Source organism: Solea solea, chromosome 2, assembly GCF_958295425.1.
Source record: "Solea solea chromosome 2, fSolSol10.1, whole genome shotgun sequence".
Classification (NCBI taxonomy): domain Eukaryota; kingdom Metazoa; phylum Chordata; class Actinopteri; order Pleuronectiformes; family Soleidae; genus Solea; species Solea solea.
In genome coordinates, this window is record NC_081135.1 from 5,389,878 (window position 1) to 5,407,098 (window position 17,221).

Genomic DNA, 17,221 nt, shown 5'->3' on the forward strand with positions numbered 1-17,221 from the left:
AGTTTTTTTTTTTGTGTGTCTGAGTAGGGGTTTGTGTGTTTTCTGAGTGTGTGTATGTATGATGAAAGCACCATGAGCAGATGGGGGGTGGATGTGCAAGTGTGTGTGTGTGTGTGTGTGTGTGTGTGCGTGTGTGTGTGTGTGCGTGTGCGTGTGCGTGTGTGTGTGTGCAAGCCTGTGTGTGGGTGTGTGTGTGTTGCTTTGTGGCATATGGCGAGGTGCATTTTCAAACCCATCTCCAGCCACCTCAGATGAGCCGGGGATTATAGACTGACCCTCAATGCCTCTGTCTTATTGGTCTGGCCAGGGTGCATCAGACTGCAGTAACCAGCCGTCACACCTTCCCTCTCTACTGCATTATACCTGCCAATGCACATTCTCTTCTCTTTCTGAATTAAATAAACTGTCTATCACATGTTAAAATTAACAAAGAAAATGATATAGATCGATCGATAGATGGATAGAAAGATAAGCAAGAGACAAGCAATAGTTGGACAAACTGACTTAGCATTCCCAACTACAATATTAAAATATCACACCAATCAAGTCCCGAGATGAACATCACATTTAATGATCAACCTCCATCACAGCCAATTTGGAGGTGCTGTCATATAATTATTGTTCCTATGATTTTTTTTTTATTATTATTATTAAAGTATTAACATGTCTTTGGCTTTTGTTCTCACAGGCTTAAAGATGCAGTGGACCCCCGAGCACAGCCAGTGGGCCGAACAACATTTCGACATTTCCTCCACCACACGCTCACCAGCACACAAGGCTGAGGCCTACAGGGCGGTACCTGGCCACCTGCAGCGCTCCACCACCTACCAGTATGCCTGGGCAAATGATGACATTTCAGCCCTCACCGCCTCCAACCTGCTCAAGAAGTATGCGGAGAAGTATTCTGGTATTCTCGAGATGCCTGGCTCTTATTCCGAGGCCCCCGGAGTGATGAACGGGCGTAAAGGTGAATCAGAGCCATGGCAGGATGGCGTTTACCCAATGAGCTGCATCCCAGAGGGGGTTTCGGTCAGAAAAGGAGGGGTAGCGGCAGCTTCAGAGGTGGTGTCTGGCATGTGCAGCTCCCCTGGCCTCGCCTCCAGCACCCTGAGTGAGCCCAGCTACTCCAGCAGCTGTGGGAGCCACACTGCCACTGCCCTGCATTCCTCGTCCATGCCTCCCTCTCAGGAATATGGCCCGCCGTACAGTGGCTCCTACTTACACAGTAGTTACAGCTCCCAGTCTGCCCCTACCCCTGCTCTTCCCTCTCCACTACACAGTTCTGGACTCCTACAGCCACCTTCCCACCCCACATTAGTCCCAGCTTACAATGGAGGCTCCCCTAACTTGTCTAGTTATAATTACCCCCCAGCAGGCTACCCAGCTCAGAGCTCAGTCGGGCCAGGATACAGCCCTGGGGGAGCACCCCCTCCGTCCTCATACCTGCCCTCAGGCATTGCTGCACCTACACCACTTCCTCCCTCCTCTGCTTTACCTGGATACCCATACCAGAGCCACAATCTAACCCCAATTGCCCCAACCCCTCTCAATGGTAGCTCCTCCAACTCACTGAAGAGGAAAGCCTTTTACATGACAGGCCAAGGAGAGATGGACTCCTCTTATGGTAACTTTGCCTATGGTCAGGCTCGAAGCTCAGCTGAGAGCCCCATGTACAGGATAGCAGACAGCACCAGTGCAAACGGGGGTTCTAACAGCGCCGGTGGTGTTGGCTTTGATAGAAGTGCTGAAAAGTCATCTTTACCCTTTAATCCTCAAAAACAGACCACAATGGCTTCAGAGCAGCAACAGAGGAAGTACAACAGCCAGACAACAGGTGGACCACTCACTCCACCAGCCTTTGTCACCTCCACCTTAGGGGGTTCCCGCTCAGCAGACTCCCTTGCCAACTTTACTTCTCCCTCCCTTAGTGAGCAAAATGCTGATGATCACCGTCTCCACCTCTCCCACTCAGCACCTGGAACCAACTCATCCACGTCCTCCCGACCTGCAGAAGAGCAGCTAAAAACAAGCGACCCTCACCTTCTGGACATGGTTACCTCTGAAATTGTTCAACAGGGCCCCCCAGTGGATTGGAGTGATATTGCAGGTCTTGAAATGGCCAAGGCAACCCTGAAGGAGGAGATTCTGTGGCCCATCCTTCGCCCGGACATGTTCAGCAGTTTAGGACCAACCCCACGTTGCGTGTTGCTGTTTGGCCCTCGGGGCAGTGGCAGGACGTTGCTGGGTCGCTGCCTGGCCAGCCAGCTGGGGGCACCATTCCTGCAGCTCAGTGGTTCCACATTGGCCACCAAGTGGCTGGCCGAGGGTGAGAAAATTATCAGAGCATCCTTCCTGGTGGCCCGCTGCCGGCAGCCCTCAGTACTGTTCATTAGTGAGGTTGACATGCTGTTGTCTGCTCACCTCAGTGAAGAAAGTCCTATCAATCGACTGAAAGGAGAGCTACTCGCCCAGTTGGACTCCCTTCTCATGGGCTCTGGCGAAGATGGAGGCAACCAAGTGTTGGTGGTTTGCTCAACAAGCAGACCGCAGGACATGGATGAAGGCCTGCGCAGGTATTTTGCTCGGAGGGTCCTTGTGCCCCTGCCAGATAGTGGAGCCAGACACTTCATCGTGAACCAGCTCTTGGCCCAATCTCAACACAAATACTGCTTGAGCGAAGAGGAGCTAGCTCTGCTGGTCCAGCGTACAGAGGGTTTCTCTGGACTGGATCTGACCAGACTCTGCCAGGAGGCCCTCGTGGGTCTGTTACACATCTCTGCACAGGGCATGGACATGACAGGTATGATGTCCAGGGGACAGATCAGACCTCTCACTTACCAGGACTTTGAGAGTGTCTTTTGTAAATTCCAGCCCAGTATATCGCAGAAAGAGATTGACACATACACTGAGTGGAACAAAATGTTTGGCTGCAGCCAGTGAAGACAGAATCCGCCCTTGAGAAAACTAGACATCGACAATTCCTTCCTCAGGGCAGAAGCATTGTGCTGGAGGGAAAGGCCTGCAAGAAGGCCAACACAAGTCCACCGAGTTCTCACAAGCAGTGCCGAGATGCTCCAAGAGACTTGCTTTGATGAGACAACTGGCAGTTTTGGGATTAATGAGCAAGAGGTTTAATTTGAATGCTTGACACACCAGAAAGGGAGGCATTGTTTACACATTGCCAGCAAGTTGGCTTCATACGAAAGATGCCCCAGTGTCTGTGTATATATATCGTTATTTTCTTGTTCATTGGGATTTTGTTTGTTTGGCTATCCAAGTGCCTGAAGTGGTGCTTTCCTTTTCCTTTTTTTTTATTTGCCTCACAATCTACATTCATAGCATGAGCTGTTGATAATTAAGAGCTTTAAAACTTCAGCGACGAGTCTGAACAACAGAGATTGACGGTCGCCGTTCCTGGTGGTCAATCGTCATCATTAATTGTCTTGCTAAAAAAAAAAGCAGTAACGCATCAGAGCGACAGTAGCCTGGGCTCGTACTTACGCTCATCTCTCCTGATCCTTTGTCTGCAAAACAAACAAACGTAACAAACAAAACTCAGGAAAGCGTTTGTGAATTGTACAGTACCTCAAGATATCTTGACGAAAAGCACTAAGATCTGAGAGAGGAATCCGAGGTGGTTTGGCAGTTTATGTCTAGCAAAGCAGCGTTAGGTGTACCTCAGCTGGCTAGGATGAATAGCAAAGAGATGACAATGAATGTACTAGACATGTTCTGGATTGATGCGATATCATCAATAGTGAGAATACAAAACCTTATTTCTTTCCTTTTTTCCTCCCAGCAGGTGTTTTTGTCACCTGGTTTTGTTTTGGTTTTTTTGTCGACCCGTGCTGAACCTTATTTTGTTTGCTCTTAAAACGTTTAAACAGTGTTGACCAGCTTTGTTGGGGGTTTTGTGAGAAGGGCAGGTTTTGGGGGGTGTTGGGAGTTGTATATTTATTCAAACAAATATAATCAACAATGTTTATATTATGGAATCTAGGTTATATGGTTATGCTTCCTGGCGGTTCCATTAGTTGGCTCACTTCTGCGCAAAAGACCTCAAATTGCTCACATGTCATGTTGGTAAACTTGATGCTCAAAACAGATTAAAACCCAGATTAATTAAAGGAATCGTTTTAGAAAAATGTTTGCTCTCTTATCTAGTGTTAGATGAGAGACAACCGTTATGTCTGCACACTAAATACGCAGTTAGTGCTAGCAGCCAGTTAGCTCATCTTAATGGTGCTTTCAAATGGGATAGGGTTTACAATGTTTACAAGAAGAGCGTCCCCTCAGTTGCATGTTTTCTGAATTGTTCATTTCAGTCATTTAATATTTGGCATTGTCGAATTTGTTTTCCCCATTGACCAATCTTTCGTCCGTCTTCATCACTTACATTACTTGTTTTTTTGTACGTGTCTATGTTGCTGTTGCTTAGCAACAGTCTTCTCATAACCCTAACTATTTGAACATCAAACATGTCTTGGTCATAAATTCCGATGTCGTGAACATGAAGTCCCATTTGAAAACACCATGAAAAAAGAAAACTGGCTTTACAAAATCTACTTACTGGCATCTCTGACAGTTATGTTTTATGGGTTGTTTTTTTTTATATCTTAACCAAAACTGAAGAGTACAAATAACAAGTTAAATACTTGTGCTTGAAACCTTATATTGAAAGGACATATCTATCCGAGTGGCATCCACCTTCTCATCAATCTTTCAGCAAGAAGGTAAATAGTCAAGGAATAGTCCCCAAAATGTCAAGCTATTCAAATCAATCACAGTAATATCAAGCACAATTTACTGTGTGTGGGTCTGAAATTAAAATTGTGACTTGATATCATTTTGTCGGGATTATCACAGTGGATTTCAGCCAGAAATGCTGTATTAGATACAATAATCACAATGTGTTGTGTTCAACTACACAACAGAGTTAATTCCAGATTTCCCCAGGATACAAGTGGAATTTTATTTGGATTCATATGGCAGTATGGGTATTGCACAGTTGCCTTGATACTCTTGCTGATTTTGTGCACTTGAATTGGATAAGCTATTGAAATGAACACCACTCCTGTAATTTAAATCAGACATTCATCCAGTACATGCCTTCGATGTCTTATCATTTTACAAGTGTGGAAAATACTAAATCAAGCTTTATTTGCTGTTTTTGCCGGAGGTTTGTTTGATAATAGCAATTTCCGCTGACCGTCATTTCTGTATCACAGTCATTATGTTATTATTATACTATTATCTATACCATGTGATTGTCCATCCAAGGGATTTATACCCAGTTACCACAATGGTTTTAATCAGGCTACATCTGAAAATCGGTTCTAAAAGAAAAGTTATCCAAAGTTTATCAAAAGCATATAGCACCGTTCATTTTTTGCGTAGATCTGTAACTGAATTGTCAGTGATTATTTTTTTTTTTTTTCCATATTTACACAGATGTCATGAAGCACATAATCTATAGTAAGTGCATTTTACTTTTCTAGTTTACTGGAAGGCTTTGTAACATGAGTTTGGAAGTTTGGCACACGCCGTCACCCATTGTATTGCATTGGAATGTATTTTGCCCCCCCCCCGGTCACTGTAAGAAGCAGTCCTTTAGCTCTACTCTTGTGGCATGGAGGTATTTATCATACGCGCACTAAATAATTTGTTTGTGTGTGATATTGTTTTTGTTGTAATGTCTCACTTGACAGCACTTGCTTTCTTTGGAAGGAGATTTTGTTTATCTGAAGCAGTTTTAATTGTGCTCTTTTTAAATAACAATAATAATAATAATGATGATGATGATGATGATGTCCACACAAGAGTTGCGTACAGTGTGTGTGTAGGTGGGTGGTGGAAGGAGGTTCTGCTGAGCATCAGCAAAACTGACGGAAAGGAAAGACAGCCAGGCAATGTGGCGGCAGCACAATGGGGAAAGCAGAGTGGTCCGTCAGAAAACCACCCTCAAAACAATCTGTACTAGAATTCCTTCTGTCAGCAAATCCTCTGGAGAGAGAGAGAGAGAGTGAGAGAGAGAGAGAGTGAGAGAGAGAGAGAGTCCCTTCAGACAGAAAAACTGACTAATGCACTTCAGAGCACACAACATCAGCACACACATTCTCTCTCACACCCTGCTCTCCACATCAGTACCACACCAAACACACTGCCCAATGCTACGCTTGTCTGTCATGTTTTGTGCTCCTTCTTTTAAGTCTTTCTTCTACATGGTTGTAAAAATCTAGCCTTTGTTTGTTTTTTTTTTCTTTCTTTTGTTTCGTCAGTAAACCTTTCCCCATGTGGACGCTAGAGTTCTTTGCAGCATTTCTACCTCATGGCTACAAAACACGCGTGGTATTTGATTTACATCTTTTCCCAAATGTCAGACATTTGTAAAATAAAAAAAATAAAAAAAATACATTCGGGGGGGGGTAAAAGAAAGGGGAGAGAAATAACACCATAAAGTTTTGCGCAGTCTACCTCAGACGACTGTACTTATAAACATTCAGCTGATGGTGCAACCACAGGCTGCAGCAGAGTCTCGTGTGCACGAGCGCGTGTTACTGTGTGTCTATAGGCAAAACACACACAAACACACACATCCTGATGTCACAAAGACAAAGTGATGATGTGAGGGAGAAAAAAAGTTGAGGTCAGCTTGAAGGTGACCTGGAGATGTATAATCCAATACATTTGCTTTAATATTTCGTGAACTACTATTGTCGTGTGTGTGTGTGAATGTGTATATACGTGGGCACACTCTTCTTTTTTTTTTTTTTTTTCTTATTTAGTGTGTTGAATTTTATAAATTGTTAGTATATATAACACACTTGCACAACTTTAAACCAGAGTGTAACGTGTTTCTGTTGTACATACCTATACATACAATACAAATGCACCACTTGTTTATATGTGTGAATATGTTGCCATACTTGCAGTCGACTTAAATGTATTTTCATGTAATCTGAGGTACAAGCAGCAACGAACGATTCATTAAAGACGTTTTCTTGGGAAATTTCATCTTGTGCATCTCGTTTTTTCTCATGTCGGTCGCATTAAGGCACACATTTATATTAAAAAAAAAAAAAATAGATTAATAACAGACTTTATTTATCATTTAAACAGGAAAATAAATGTATTTTCCTGCCCCTAAAAAAAAAAAAAACAGCCCAGCTGAAAAATCGCTTTAATGAGCCTTGAGTTAGTCACCCTTGTGTGCAATTATAAAATCATCCGTGTTGCGCAGGAAGCCTGCGCTGTCGCTTCTCTCATTAAAATGTAACAATTCATTTCTCTTGCTGCGGTAAGAGTGGCAAGACCAAAACATTAAAGCATTAATTATCTCTCTCCATCACAAAGAATTTGGATTATGTGAGTACGCTTAATGAAATTGATGTGCATTTGCCCGCTACAATTCCAAGCTATCATTATATCCAGTACAGTATCTGGTGGTGAGGTGTGGGAAGCTGTTGCATAGCCTCTATAATTATCTGTGAAAACTCCAACACTTCACAGCGGGTTAGTGTCCATCGTAGCGCCGCCGCTCGCTTTATTTTTCCACTCATGCTGTAGTTATGATCTGAAATGATTTATAATTTACTGTCAAAAGAAACGCTGCTTAACAGATTCTGTTACAGCTTTCGTGAACATATAGTCAAGCTTTTGTGTAAATAGCCTGCCAATGAAAACACTGTACCTGGTCTTTGTTTAAATGATGTAGAAAACATATTGTTGACAAAGTGAGCGGCAAGTTTGAATCTAAATTGTGATTCTCGGTAAAATCCGGTTTATTACGAATTCAATTGTTTAAATGCTTGTGTGAAAAGGTGTGTACAAGGCAATGGAACCGTGTGTGAACCTCGGGGTTATCTGCCACAACACTGCTGTGTCCTCTTCACTTTAAAGGGCTCTCCTTCCATAAGCTTTGCCTCACACCTCTGCTCACTCTTTTGCACGACAATTAAAATATGCTAAGTGATAATTTTTTTTTTCCTGAAGTAGTCTTAAATGTGCAATCTATTCAAATATGAGAGGAAATTGCCCACAGCTCGCAAAAAAAAGCAAAGGTGGTCGAAGAGGGGGTAAAGCTGGAATAAATTATGCAAATAACACAAAGGACTTTACCACTTGAAAGCCTAATTTTCCTATAATCAGCACACTGTCACCTAATATTTTTTTCCCACCTCTTATTAAAAGTGACTGTTCTTTTGCCGATCATCATGTGGCACTATCTATCACCGGACTGTGAAATGACTGCAGTCTGCCAGACTAAATGCTAAAGCATTTTGCCGGAGCTTTTAGATGATGGTTACATTCCCACACAAGTAATTATGCACCAGAGAGTCCAGAAATAAGGTTTAATTATACAGTAATCGTCCGTGATGGACACTAGGAAGTGGTGAGTACCGCCAGACTGCAATCCATCAATGACAAACCTCTGGCCAGTTTTAATTCCTCCTCATTTGCATCCTAACCTCCACACCAAGTTGCACAAACGCTGTTAAATGTTAATAGGAGCTGTCTCACCACTCAAAATGAATGCTTAAGCTGTTCTTTAAACACCCACCCCCCCCCCCCCCTTTCAATTTTTCATCACAACTCACTTTTCTTGTTTCATCTTTTCATCCAGCAATCCCTTCTTTTATGCCTTCTCAAAGCCATCTCCATGCCATTCTCTCCTTTCCTGTCATCCCTCCTCCAATCTTTCACCCGGTGCAGCCCCTCCCTCCCTCCCTCCCTCCCTCCCTCCCTCCCTCCTCGCAGGCCTCGCCGTGGAAGAGGCACAAAGCGGTCACTGATGCACTAATTGGGAGCAACACTTACAGTTTTATCTCCCCCACCACTAATAGCGGCCTGCACTAAAGCAACTCACCTTCGGATGAGGAATAGATGGATGAATCGTAGGAGGTGGCGGTGAGCGGTGGAGGGGGGCTGGTCGAGGCCTTGAATGAGAAATTCCTGCACGCAGACCGCAGCACAGACTCAGTGTGAGATTGGGCCCTCAAGCCATCATGGTTAATCCATATCCCGCAGGACCTCGGACTCAATTCCCTGCTTCATTAATTGAAAATGATGGCCTTTTTTTTTGGTGTGAGTGAATAAAACAAGGAGCCATTTATGGGGAAAAAAGCATTTTGTCTGGTTTTGTTCCTGAAGTAGCTGCAATCTCATTATGTCTCCGTGCTGCATTTCAAAATGTGCTATCATCTTTGTCTTGATTGTCTCCCAGCGTCGGGAGAGATAAATACACACGCTTCTTTGCTGTGCTGATGCCAGGACTGTTTTTCAGAGAATCATTTGAAGTCTTATCAGCCTTTATGGAAATAAAGCCTTTGCTTAATAAACTGTTCCACGGGCTTTGGGAGAGTAGCACATAAACACCTTTTTTCCCTCCCGACAACGCCATCATTAGCGCATCTTGTTCAATGCTTTACACATAATTGGAATCAACATCCATTGTTCGTGTTCTTGACCTTCCACTTGTTTTCCAGCAGACACTCAGAAACATTGTATTACTGCTGAGAGGGAATCTTAACTAGGAGAACACATGCTAAGTGCCTTTGCTTTGTGTTATCAGGGGCACATTGCTTCACTTTGAATATAACTTGAAAACTAATACCTTTCTGATTTCATGCGAAAAAATCCAAAAGTGATAAGCATGTATTGTAACATACAAGTAAAAATCAATCATGTCTATTTCCAATCACATTGTTGACATGTGTCCAGGGAGGGCAACAATACAGGAAGTTGTTGTTTTTTTGGCAGAAATCAAATACTACCCATAAGTATGCTTGCATAAATGTATACTTTCATTATTATGATTTATTTTTTTATTTATCCTTAATACTGACATGGTGTGTTCTACTGGTGCCTTGTCAGGTCCATTAGTTCTCATTTCCCATGGAGACCAAAACCTGGTCTTAAATGTATGGATGTGGCTATTAACATAACTACCACAAAAATATTCACTAGCATTAACTAATATTAGTCGAAAATTGTTACTTAACAATACTTAACACTTAGTGATCACGCAGAACTAACCCGTACCACAGGCACACACCCTTGGTAAACTGCCGTGGGAATAATACACAACTCCTTATATGGGCATCCGGGGGTGTGTGTTTATAGGTCACATCTTCAGGCTTTACGGAACGCATTTTTCCGTCTTCTTATGTGTTTTTGAGTCAAAGTTATGATTAATTTCTATATAAATATGTATATATATATATATATATTTTTTTTTAAATTGCACAGGAGTCACAAAATAGACGAGCCAAGTGAACTTTGAACTTAAAAAAAGGATATAAGACACTATATTGCACATTCTTATAGCCTCTGTATATACGTTTTAACTTAGTAAAGGGATTCCAAGGGTTAAGGTAAGCAATTTCTTCTTTCTTTCTTTTCTACTAGCTTTATGAGGATATTAATTTAACAGTAATATGGAATTTAAAATTAAGATGGATGCACATACTGATTGTAAATCACCTTATTCAGTTTCTGTACACAGTAAGTACATTGAACCATGTTTGTGCTGGTATTGAGTAACCTGTCTTGGAGCTGCATTAGGTGGAACCATGTTTTATCTACTGTCTTTACTGTTGTACTTTAAACCATAATACATCGTATTACCACTGTGTCAGCACCCCATCCATTAAATTAAAAATAACACTGCTCAGTGCGACCTGTTCTTGTGAGTTTTTCACACTCGGTTCCAAACGGGCTCGAGATGAGGACGTCACACTGAATTGGCTTCACCCTTTGCTGATGTCTGGAGTTCCCGCATGGTTCACGAGAACATCACCCATGCAAATGGAACTCTTGATTATGCTAATATATTATTATGTTAATGGTGTTCATCTTTAATAATGCATGATGTTGGCATATTGATAATGCTTTGCATTTATTGTCATGCAAATGCTGCGTTCGGAGCTTATTAATTGACACATATCAAAGACTCTAAATTACAACAGGAATAAACCGGGATTTCACACGGGGAAAAAAATCAAACTGAAAACGTAGTGCAAGGCCGTAATGGAAGAGAGAAAGGTGTCACACAATAGCACAGTCATTTATTTGGGCAGGTATGAGTTAGTATTTCAGATTCAAGTTCAACAGCTGGCTCTTATCAGTCCAGTGTTTCTTTCTCAAGGCTACTGAGCCATCATCAAAATTCAGCTCCGCCAAAACTCAGATCCATTTGATCGCACAGCCCTGTCACTAACAGGGAGTCATCCTCACTCCAGTGCCCACCTCCCCTTGGCTGGAAAATTAAAACAAGCCCAGGCGAGTACCTTCAGAAACACCCTCTTGCCTTTTTGTGTGTGTGTTGTCAAATTGGCGGTGCTTGTGTAGTGTTCCCGGGCACTTGGGAACGGGCTGTCGTGTTAGCGCTGAGTGGCAGACCGACCGACTGACAGCCAGCAAGGTTGTCTCTGGAGGATTTCTCCTGAGGAGGTGTCGCTGAGTGAACTATCAGGGACTGTGATGTGCATTAGGCTGTGCAAGAGACCGATCTCTTTTTTTTAAACCGGGGAGACGGGGCTCGTGTTTTTGGTGGGTGACGTTAAGAGAGATTCATTAGCTGTCGATGGTTTTTCTCAGATCATTACTCGAATCAGAGTCTTTCATCTTTTTAGACAGTGATGGACAGGTTGAAATGAAGATATCTGCCTCTCTGATTGATTTGATCACAGCACACACCGCTCTGACAGCGTCATCTGATCGTCATGTGATATCTTTTTTACTTCACTACGAGGAAAATCCCTCGATGCTGCACTTGTTCTATTTTCTCCACGCTGTGAACGTGTTGGAGGTGAAGTTTCCTGTGTGATTTTCCTCTCAGCTATAATGCCACATACTGTAGTGTAAAACTGCAGATGGAGACATCCAATTAGTAGCCAGTCAGGCAGTGTTGGCTTAGTTAAGAACACACACACACACACACACGCACACATGCACACGCATATCACACGTGTCGCAATTGAACAAACACACACACCCACACACACACGCAGGGAGCGTGGGAGTCAATGCACACAGAAAATGCACACAACCACTTGCTGTTTCCACATGAGTACACTCAATGGAGTTGGGGGATGGGAGACCTGGGCAGGGAGGGAGGGGATTGTAGCAGCAGCAGCGGAGATGGTGGTGGCGGTAAGGTGGTTGTTGCAATCTCACCCAATCATGTGTGCTGGGAATGACTTCATTAGGAGGCCCTGTTGAAGTTCAGTGGCCGGGAATTGCGTTTGCGGCAGGGATTGGTGGGAGGAATGGAGCGCTGGGAGAAGCACGAATAAGTCCTGAATCCCTCTTTTATCTGGCGTGTGATGGAGAGATCCAAATCAACAGCTGTCAGTCAGGTGGGCCCCAGGGCCAAGGCCTCCAGCAGAGGGGGAGGATGGGAACAGGAGTGGAATGGAAAGGGGAGAGACTTGCTGCAAGACCGGAGGGAGGGGTTAGGAGGTTGGAGATGACAGGCCCTGACTGATGGGTTGAGTTTTGGCCCTGGGTTCCTCCACAGGTTGCCGATGCTGGTTTACATGTTCACACATCGGAAATATTTGCAAAGGTGCTTTTCTAAAACGCTGCTCACTAACATGCACTGATATTTTAAGGTAAAGTGTGTAATAATGAGTGACATCTTATGTTGAGACTGCAGATGGTAACAAAGGACACCTCTGCTCTGCCTTTCCCATGCATGTCAAGGAACTACAGTAACCTTCACATATCAGATCTCCTTGTGTTTCTTGTTCATCCAGGCTGTAATAGAAATATGGCAGCCTCTGTACAGAATGGCCCTTGCCTTGAGTACTTTTTTTTATATAAACATACATTAGTATTAATAATATAATTATAATAAAAAAATATAATAAATAATAATACAAATTATAATATAATTATTATAATTTCTTAAGGACATAATATAAGATGAAGAGTTGTTATAATTTGCAGATTGAGATCATCAGTGATCCATTACTCTAGCCTGCCAGGAAGAAGAGGTTAAGATAATTATCAAATAGATCAACTGTGTTTAAAATGTGTTCTATAATGTTTTGGAGAATTCACTTTGCGATTTTTATGTCCTTTCTTTTATTCCTGTAAGTTTTATAAACTAGTATGGTTAAAATACAGATCGGTTTTCGACTATTGACGTCTGGTTCAGCCTGCGTGTGGGGGTGTGGCTTCTGCTCGTCTGTTGTGATAGTGGATCGATCAGCGTCACATCGTCTTTTTTTTCTATCACCTCCTTTTACAGGTAAGAACATAGGTTTACGCATTGTTAGTAATGTATTTGTATTTTAAATGTTATACAAACCTGCAGAGTAGAAGATATTAGTTGTTGCAATAAGTTTGACATTGGAATTAAGTTGTAGTGGAAGTGAACTTCTACTTAGCATAGCCTGTTGCTAGCAACACTACTGCGCAGGTGCAGTTGTAGGTAATTGTCACTCTTTTCATGTGCATTGCATGTTAAATGACCAATATGAGTACTAAAATGAGTGTAAATGTTAACAGATAATATTTATTGTGCTGTGTTAAAAGAGCTGTCTGCATTTATTATTTTAATAATGTCCAATGTGTAATTTAAAGCCACATTATTTGCTTGAAGACATACTGTTGTATTTTTGACAACATAATTTAAAGGTCAAGTTTACTTATTTTTCTCTTTTAATTATTCATTATTAAGACATTTTGGCATTTCTTCAGGAATAAAATGTTATATTCCGCATCTTCAAATGTTGTCGCTGACCAAAGTGAAGCACTTTGTAATCTGTGATCGATCACAGCCACATGTGTGCGTGTCTTTATTTTCTATCACCCCCTTTTACGAATAAGTGTAAACATTTGTTCAATGTTTTTTTTCAGGTCACAATTTATCCCCCTTTTTTTATGTATAGTCTTCCCCAGAAATGGATTACCCAGAGTTAATTATAAAAAAACAGTAACTCAAATCTCATAGTCCATCCATCCATCTTCTACCACTTCGTCCACATTTGGGTCGCGGGGGCCGCTGTGCCAATCTCAGCTGACATAGGGTGAAAGGCGGGGTACATCCTGGACAGATCATCAGTCCATCACAGGGCTACATATAGAGACAAACAACCATCCACTGTCACGGTCATGGTCCATTTAGAATGTCCAATTTGCAAAATCAACATTGCATGGTTTTGGACTGTGGGAGGAAACCGGAGGAAACTATACCTTGTGTGAAGAGATTTGAATCTCATTTACACATTATATTTACTCACTAATATTTATAAACAGGAACAGGAACATGTATATACCTTGGAATAATCTATATTTTAGCTGAAAATAAAACATGTTCTTGAAATTAGCTTTTTGTCATCAGCAACATAACAAGATGTATAGGATATAGAAGTCAACTTTAGTAAGTTTCGTACATTTATCCAAAACAAGTCTCTAATTTCTAACTTTTGACATTTCTTAGAGTGATATTGATGTAGTGGATTGTATTTTGAAATGAAGTTTCTTCTTTTCTGACTTGTTGACGTTTTTGGTGGACTGCATCATTTCACAAGCCACAACTTGGCTTCAAGGCCAAAAGTGCATGTATGCTCAGGCACACAGCTGCTTGATGTATAACTATATGTAACTAACTAATATGCATCCGAATCAGAAATTATCTTTCGATCCCAGGGAAACACAAGTATTTGATTATATAGAAAGAGCAGGGAAGAAGTAAATTGGTTGCACTCATAAATGCAGACTCATACATGTGTTTTATGATATAAATGTACACAAGTGAATTATTAAGACTTGACTTGTGGCTTAATGAGCAATAAAAGATCCATCTTGTAAGTGGAGTTTGTCAAATAAGTGTATTGAAAGATAATATTTCACAGTGTGATAAAAAGTACAAGCAGTTTACTTGTAAATGTCACTCTGAGGCTTTACCGGACTTAAGACTGATTTCCACCTTCTTTCTTAAAATACATTTGTTTTTGTTTCACAGCCCATATTACTTATTACTGTATAAAAGCTGGCCATTATGTATATGGTACTCCTGGATCTCATCATCAAATCCCTGTAATAAATCCAAACATCAGCTGCTACTGGCAACTTCTGCTCAGAGATAAGGTGGGAGGAGATTAGATGCAGGGAAACAGAGAGAGAGAGAGAGAGAGAGAGCACCACGAAGGTCACTCTAGATTGAGAAGTTTGTCAAAATGTGATGACATCAGCAGTCTGTGCACGGTTATTGGCCACGTCCAAACTGTCTGAAATTACAAAAAGAAAATATAGAAAAAAAAAACAATGCTCAAACTGACCACCACCTCTCTGCCAGAAATGATTGCCTCCGAGTTTTTTTTTTTTTTTTTTCTCAGCATCTCCACATGTTCATCCATGCCTTTCCGCCACCTCCTCCCCTCCTCAGCACCACCACCACCACCAACAACAACACAACTCATATCCCCATCCCCCACTGTCTCCATGGCTCCTTTCTCACATGTTGGTACTGTAGAAGGCTGCCAGATAATATGTGTAAGCTTCTAGGAATGAGGTAAAGGAAGATGAAGAGGTGGTGGAGGAGCTCAAGCTGGATTTAATGACATTAAACATGGTTTTTATGCTCAATAAGAGCCCTTTATTGTATTTGACTGAAGACAGTCAACACTTCATCTAGACACAAATGGAATCGTCTGTCACCAAGTCCATTGAGTCATCAATATCTGCTGTAGTTATTTGTCTTTTTCCCCCTCCTGGATCGTTTACAGTGAGTAATCATCTGTCTGGTCGCCTGCGTCTCCCGGGTTTGATCGGATCGCGCTTTTGAACAGCGGCGGAAACCTGCCTGACAATCCAACAAGCCACTCACTGAAGATTGAGAGGGCCCCATTATGTCGGCTGCCTGTGGCCATATCAGAAGGCTTTTCTTCTCCCTCCTCTTGCCTCTACATAACACACAGCGGTAAATAAATCACAGCTACGACTCTGTTTATCGATCGCCAGCGCTCCAAGCTCCTTTTTTTCTCCCCCCAGTGTCTGCTCGTTCTTCTCCGCAGGATGAATTGTTGCTTTGTGTATTGAAGAGGGCGAGATTGTCAAAACACTGAGGTTCTGTGTCAAAACAAAAAAGGAGACATAAGAGAACAGGAAAAAAAAACCACGCTCTGACTGCATGACCCACTGTGATGCTGCATAGTTAGCCTCGATTAAGCTCCATATTAATCGAAATAATTTCAATTAGCAGCAGCATTTGCCTTTGGTCTCCTGGAGGGGAGGCCCGTGTCCTGCTGGGACTACTCAATTGGTGCCATTGTTTCAGGCAAGATCAATTAGTTACAGAGAAGTAATTGAACCCATTCTGAACATTTATTTAACCAACACATGAATACAGCTCAATTAGGCTCAGCCAGGAAATTCAAGGTGATGTGGCATCACATTATGATAGAAAAGAATGGTTTATTGTTAAAATGATGAATAAAAGTCTCCAGGATCATGTTTCTTTTGTACATTTTGTGTGACGTGTGGTCAAACTGTCAAAAGCCTGCTGCTTAGCGGACATCTTACACACGCGTGTGTGATCTGTTAACTCTATCACTTTAATGTTGATATGACCCGTATGAAGCAATTTGTCAAAACTTCTGTATATAATATACAAATGTAACATGTCACATGGTCTGAAAAAAAAAAGAAGCATATCATAGCATATTCCATAGCAGCCATTTTGACAAGCACAGGTGTTAGTGATTATATTAATGATGACAGTGTGACAGTGAACCAGCATACTCTGAAACTGAAAGAGCTAAATGGAACTCAGCCATCATTAACTTGATTATGTACACCTGAGCTTTACTTTCTGTCAAAATGGCTTTTCACAGTTGTATGTAGTGCTGGAAAGTAAAGGAGTAACGTCTGAGGTGAATAAACAGCTTACTAATGCAAACATATGTAGCTATAGCAATGACACATAAATGGCTCTTTTTGGCAAAAGCTATTTAAAGTTATCCATCTCAATGACTTTCATTGTATGTACAATATGTACGCACAATGTCTTGTTTTCCTATTTCAGCATTGCGTCCTTTGTATGATTGTGTTGCGCCTGTGTCTTGTTAGCTAATCAGTCTTTGGTGTATTTGTACCGCAGTGTTTTCCTTCCCCAGTTCTGTCTTTCTGAGTTTCTTGTTCTTTTTTCTCCCCCCCCCCCCCCACGCACACTTGTGGTTGGACTCTCCCTGGCTTCCCATTCACTGCCTGA

General features: G+C 41.9%; 1 protein-coding gene across 2 annotated transcripts in view; it reads left to right on the forward strand.

The window, feature by feature from the left end:
* LOC131455515 (fidgetin-like) overlaps positions 1-6,420 on the forward strand; it is a 33,451-nt gene extending 27,031 nt beyond the window's left edge. For both annotated transcript variants that reach the window (XM_058623189.1, XM_058623191.1), the window contains one exon: positions 689-6,420. In XM_058623189.1, the coding sequence (XP_058479172.1) occupies positions 689-2,940 (2,252 nt within the window). In that variant the 3' untranslated portion in view covers positions 2,941-6,420. The remainder of the gene's footprint in view (positions 1-688) is intronic.
* The last annotated feature ends 10,801 nt before the right edge of the window (positions 6,421-17,221 follow it).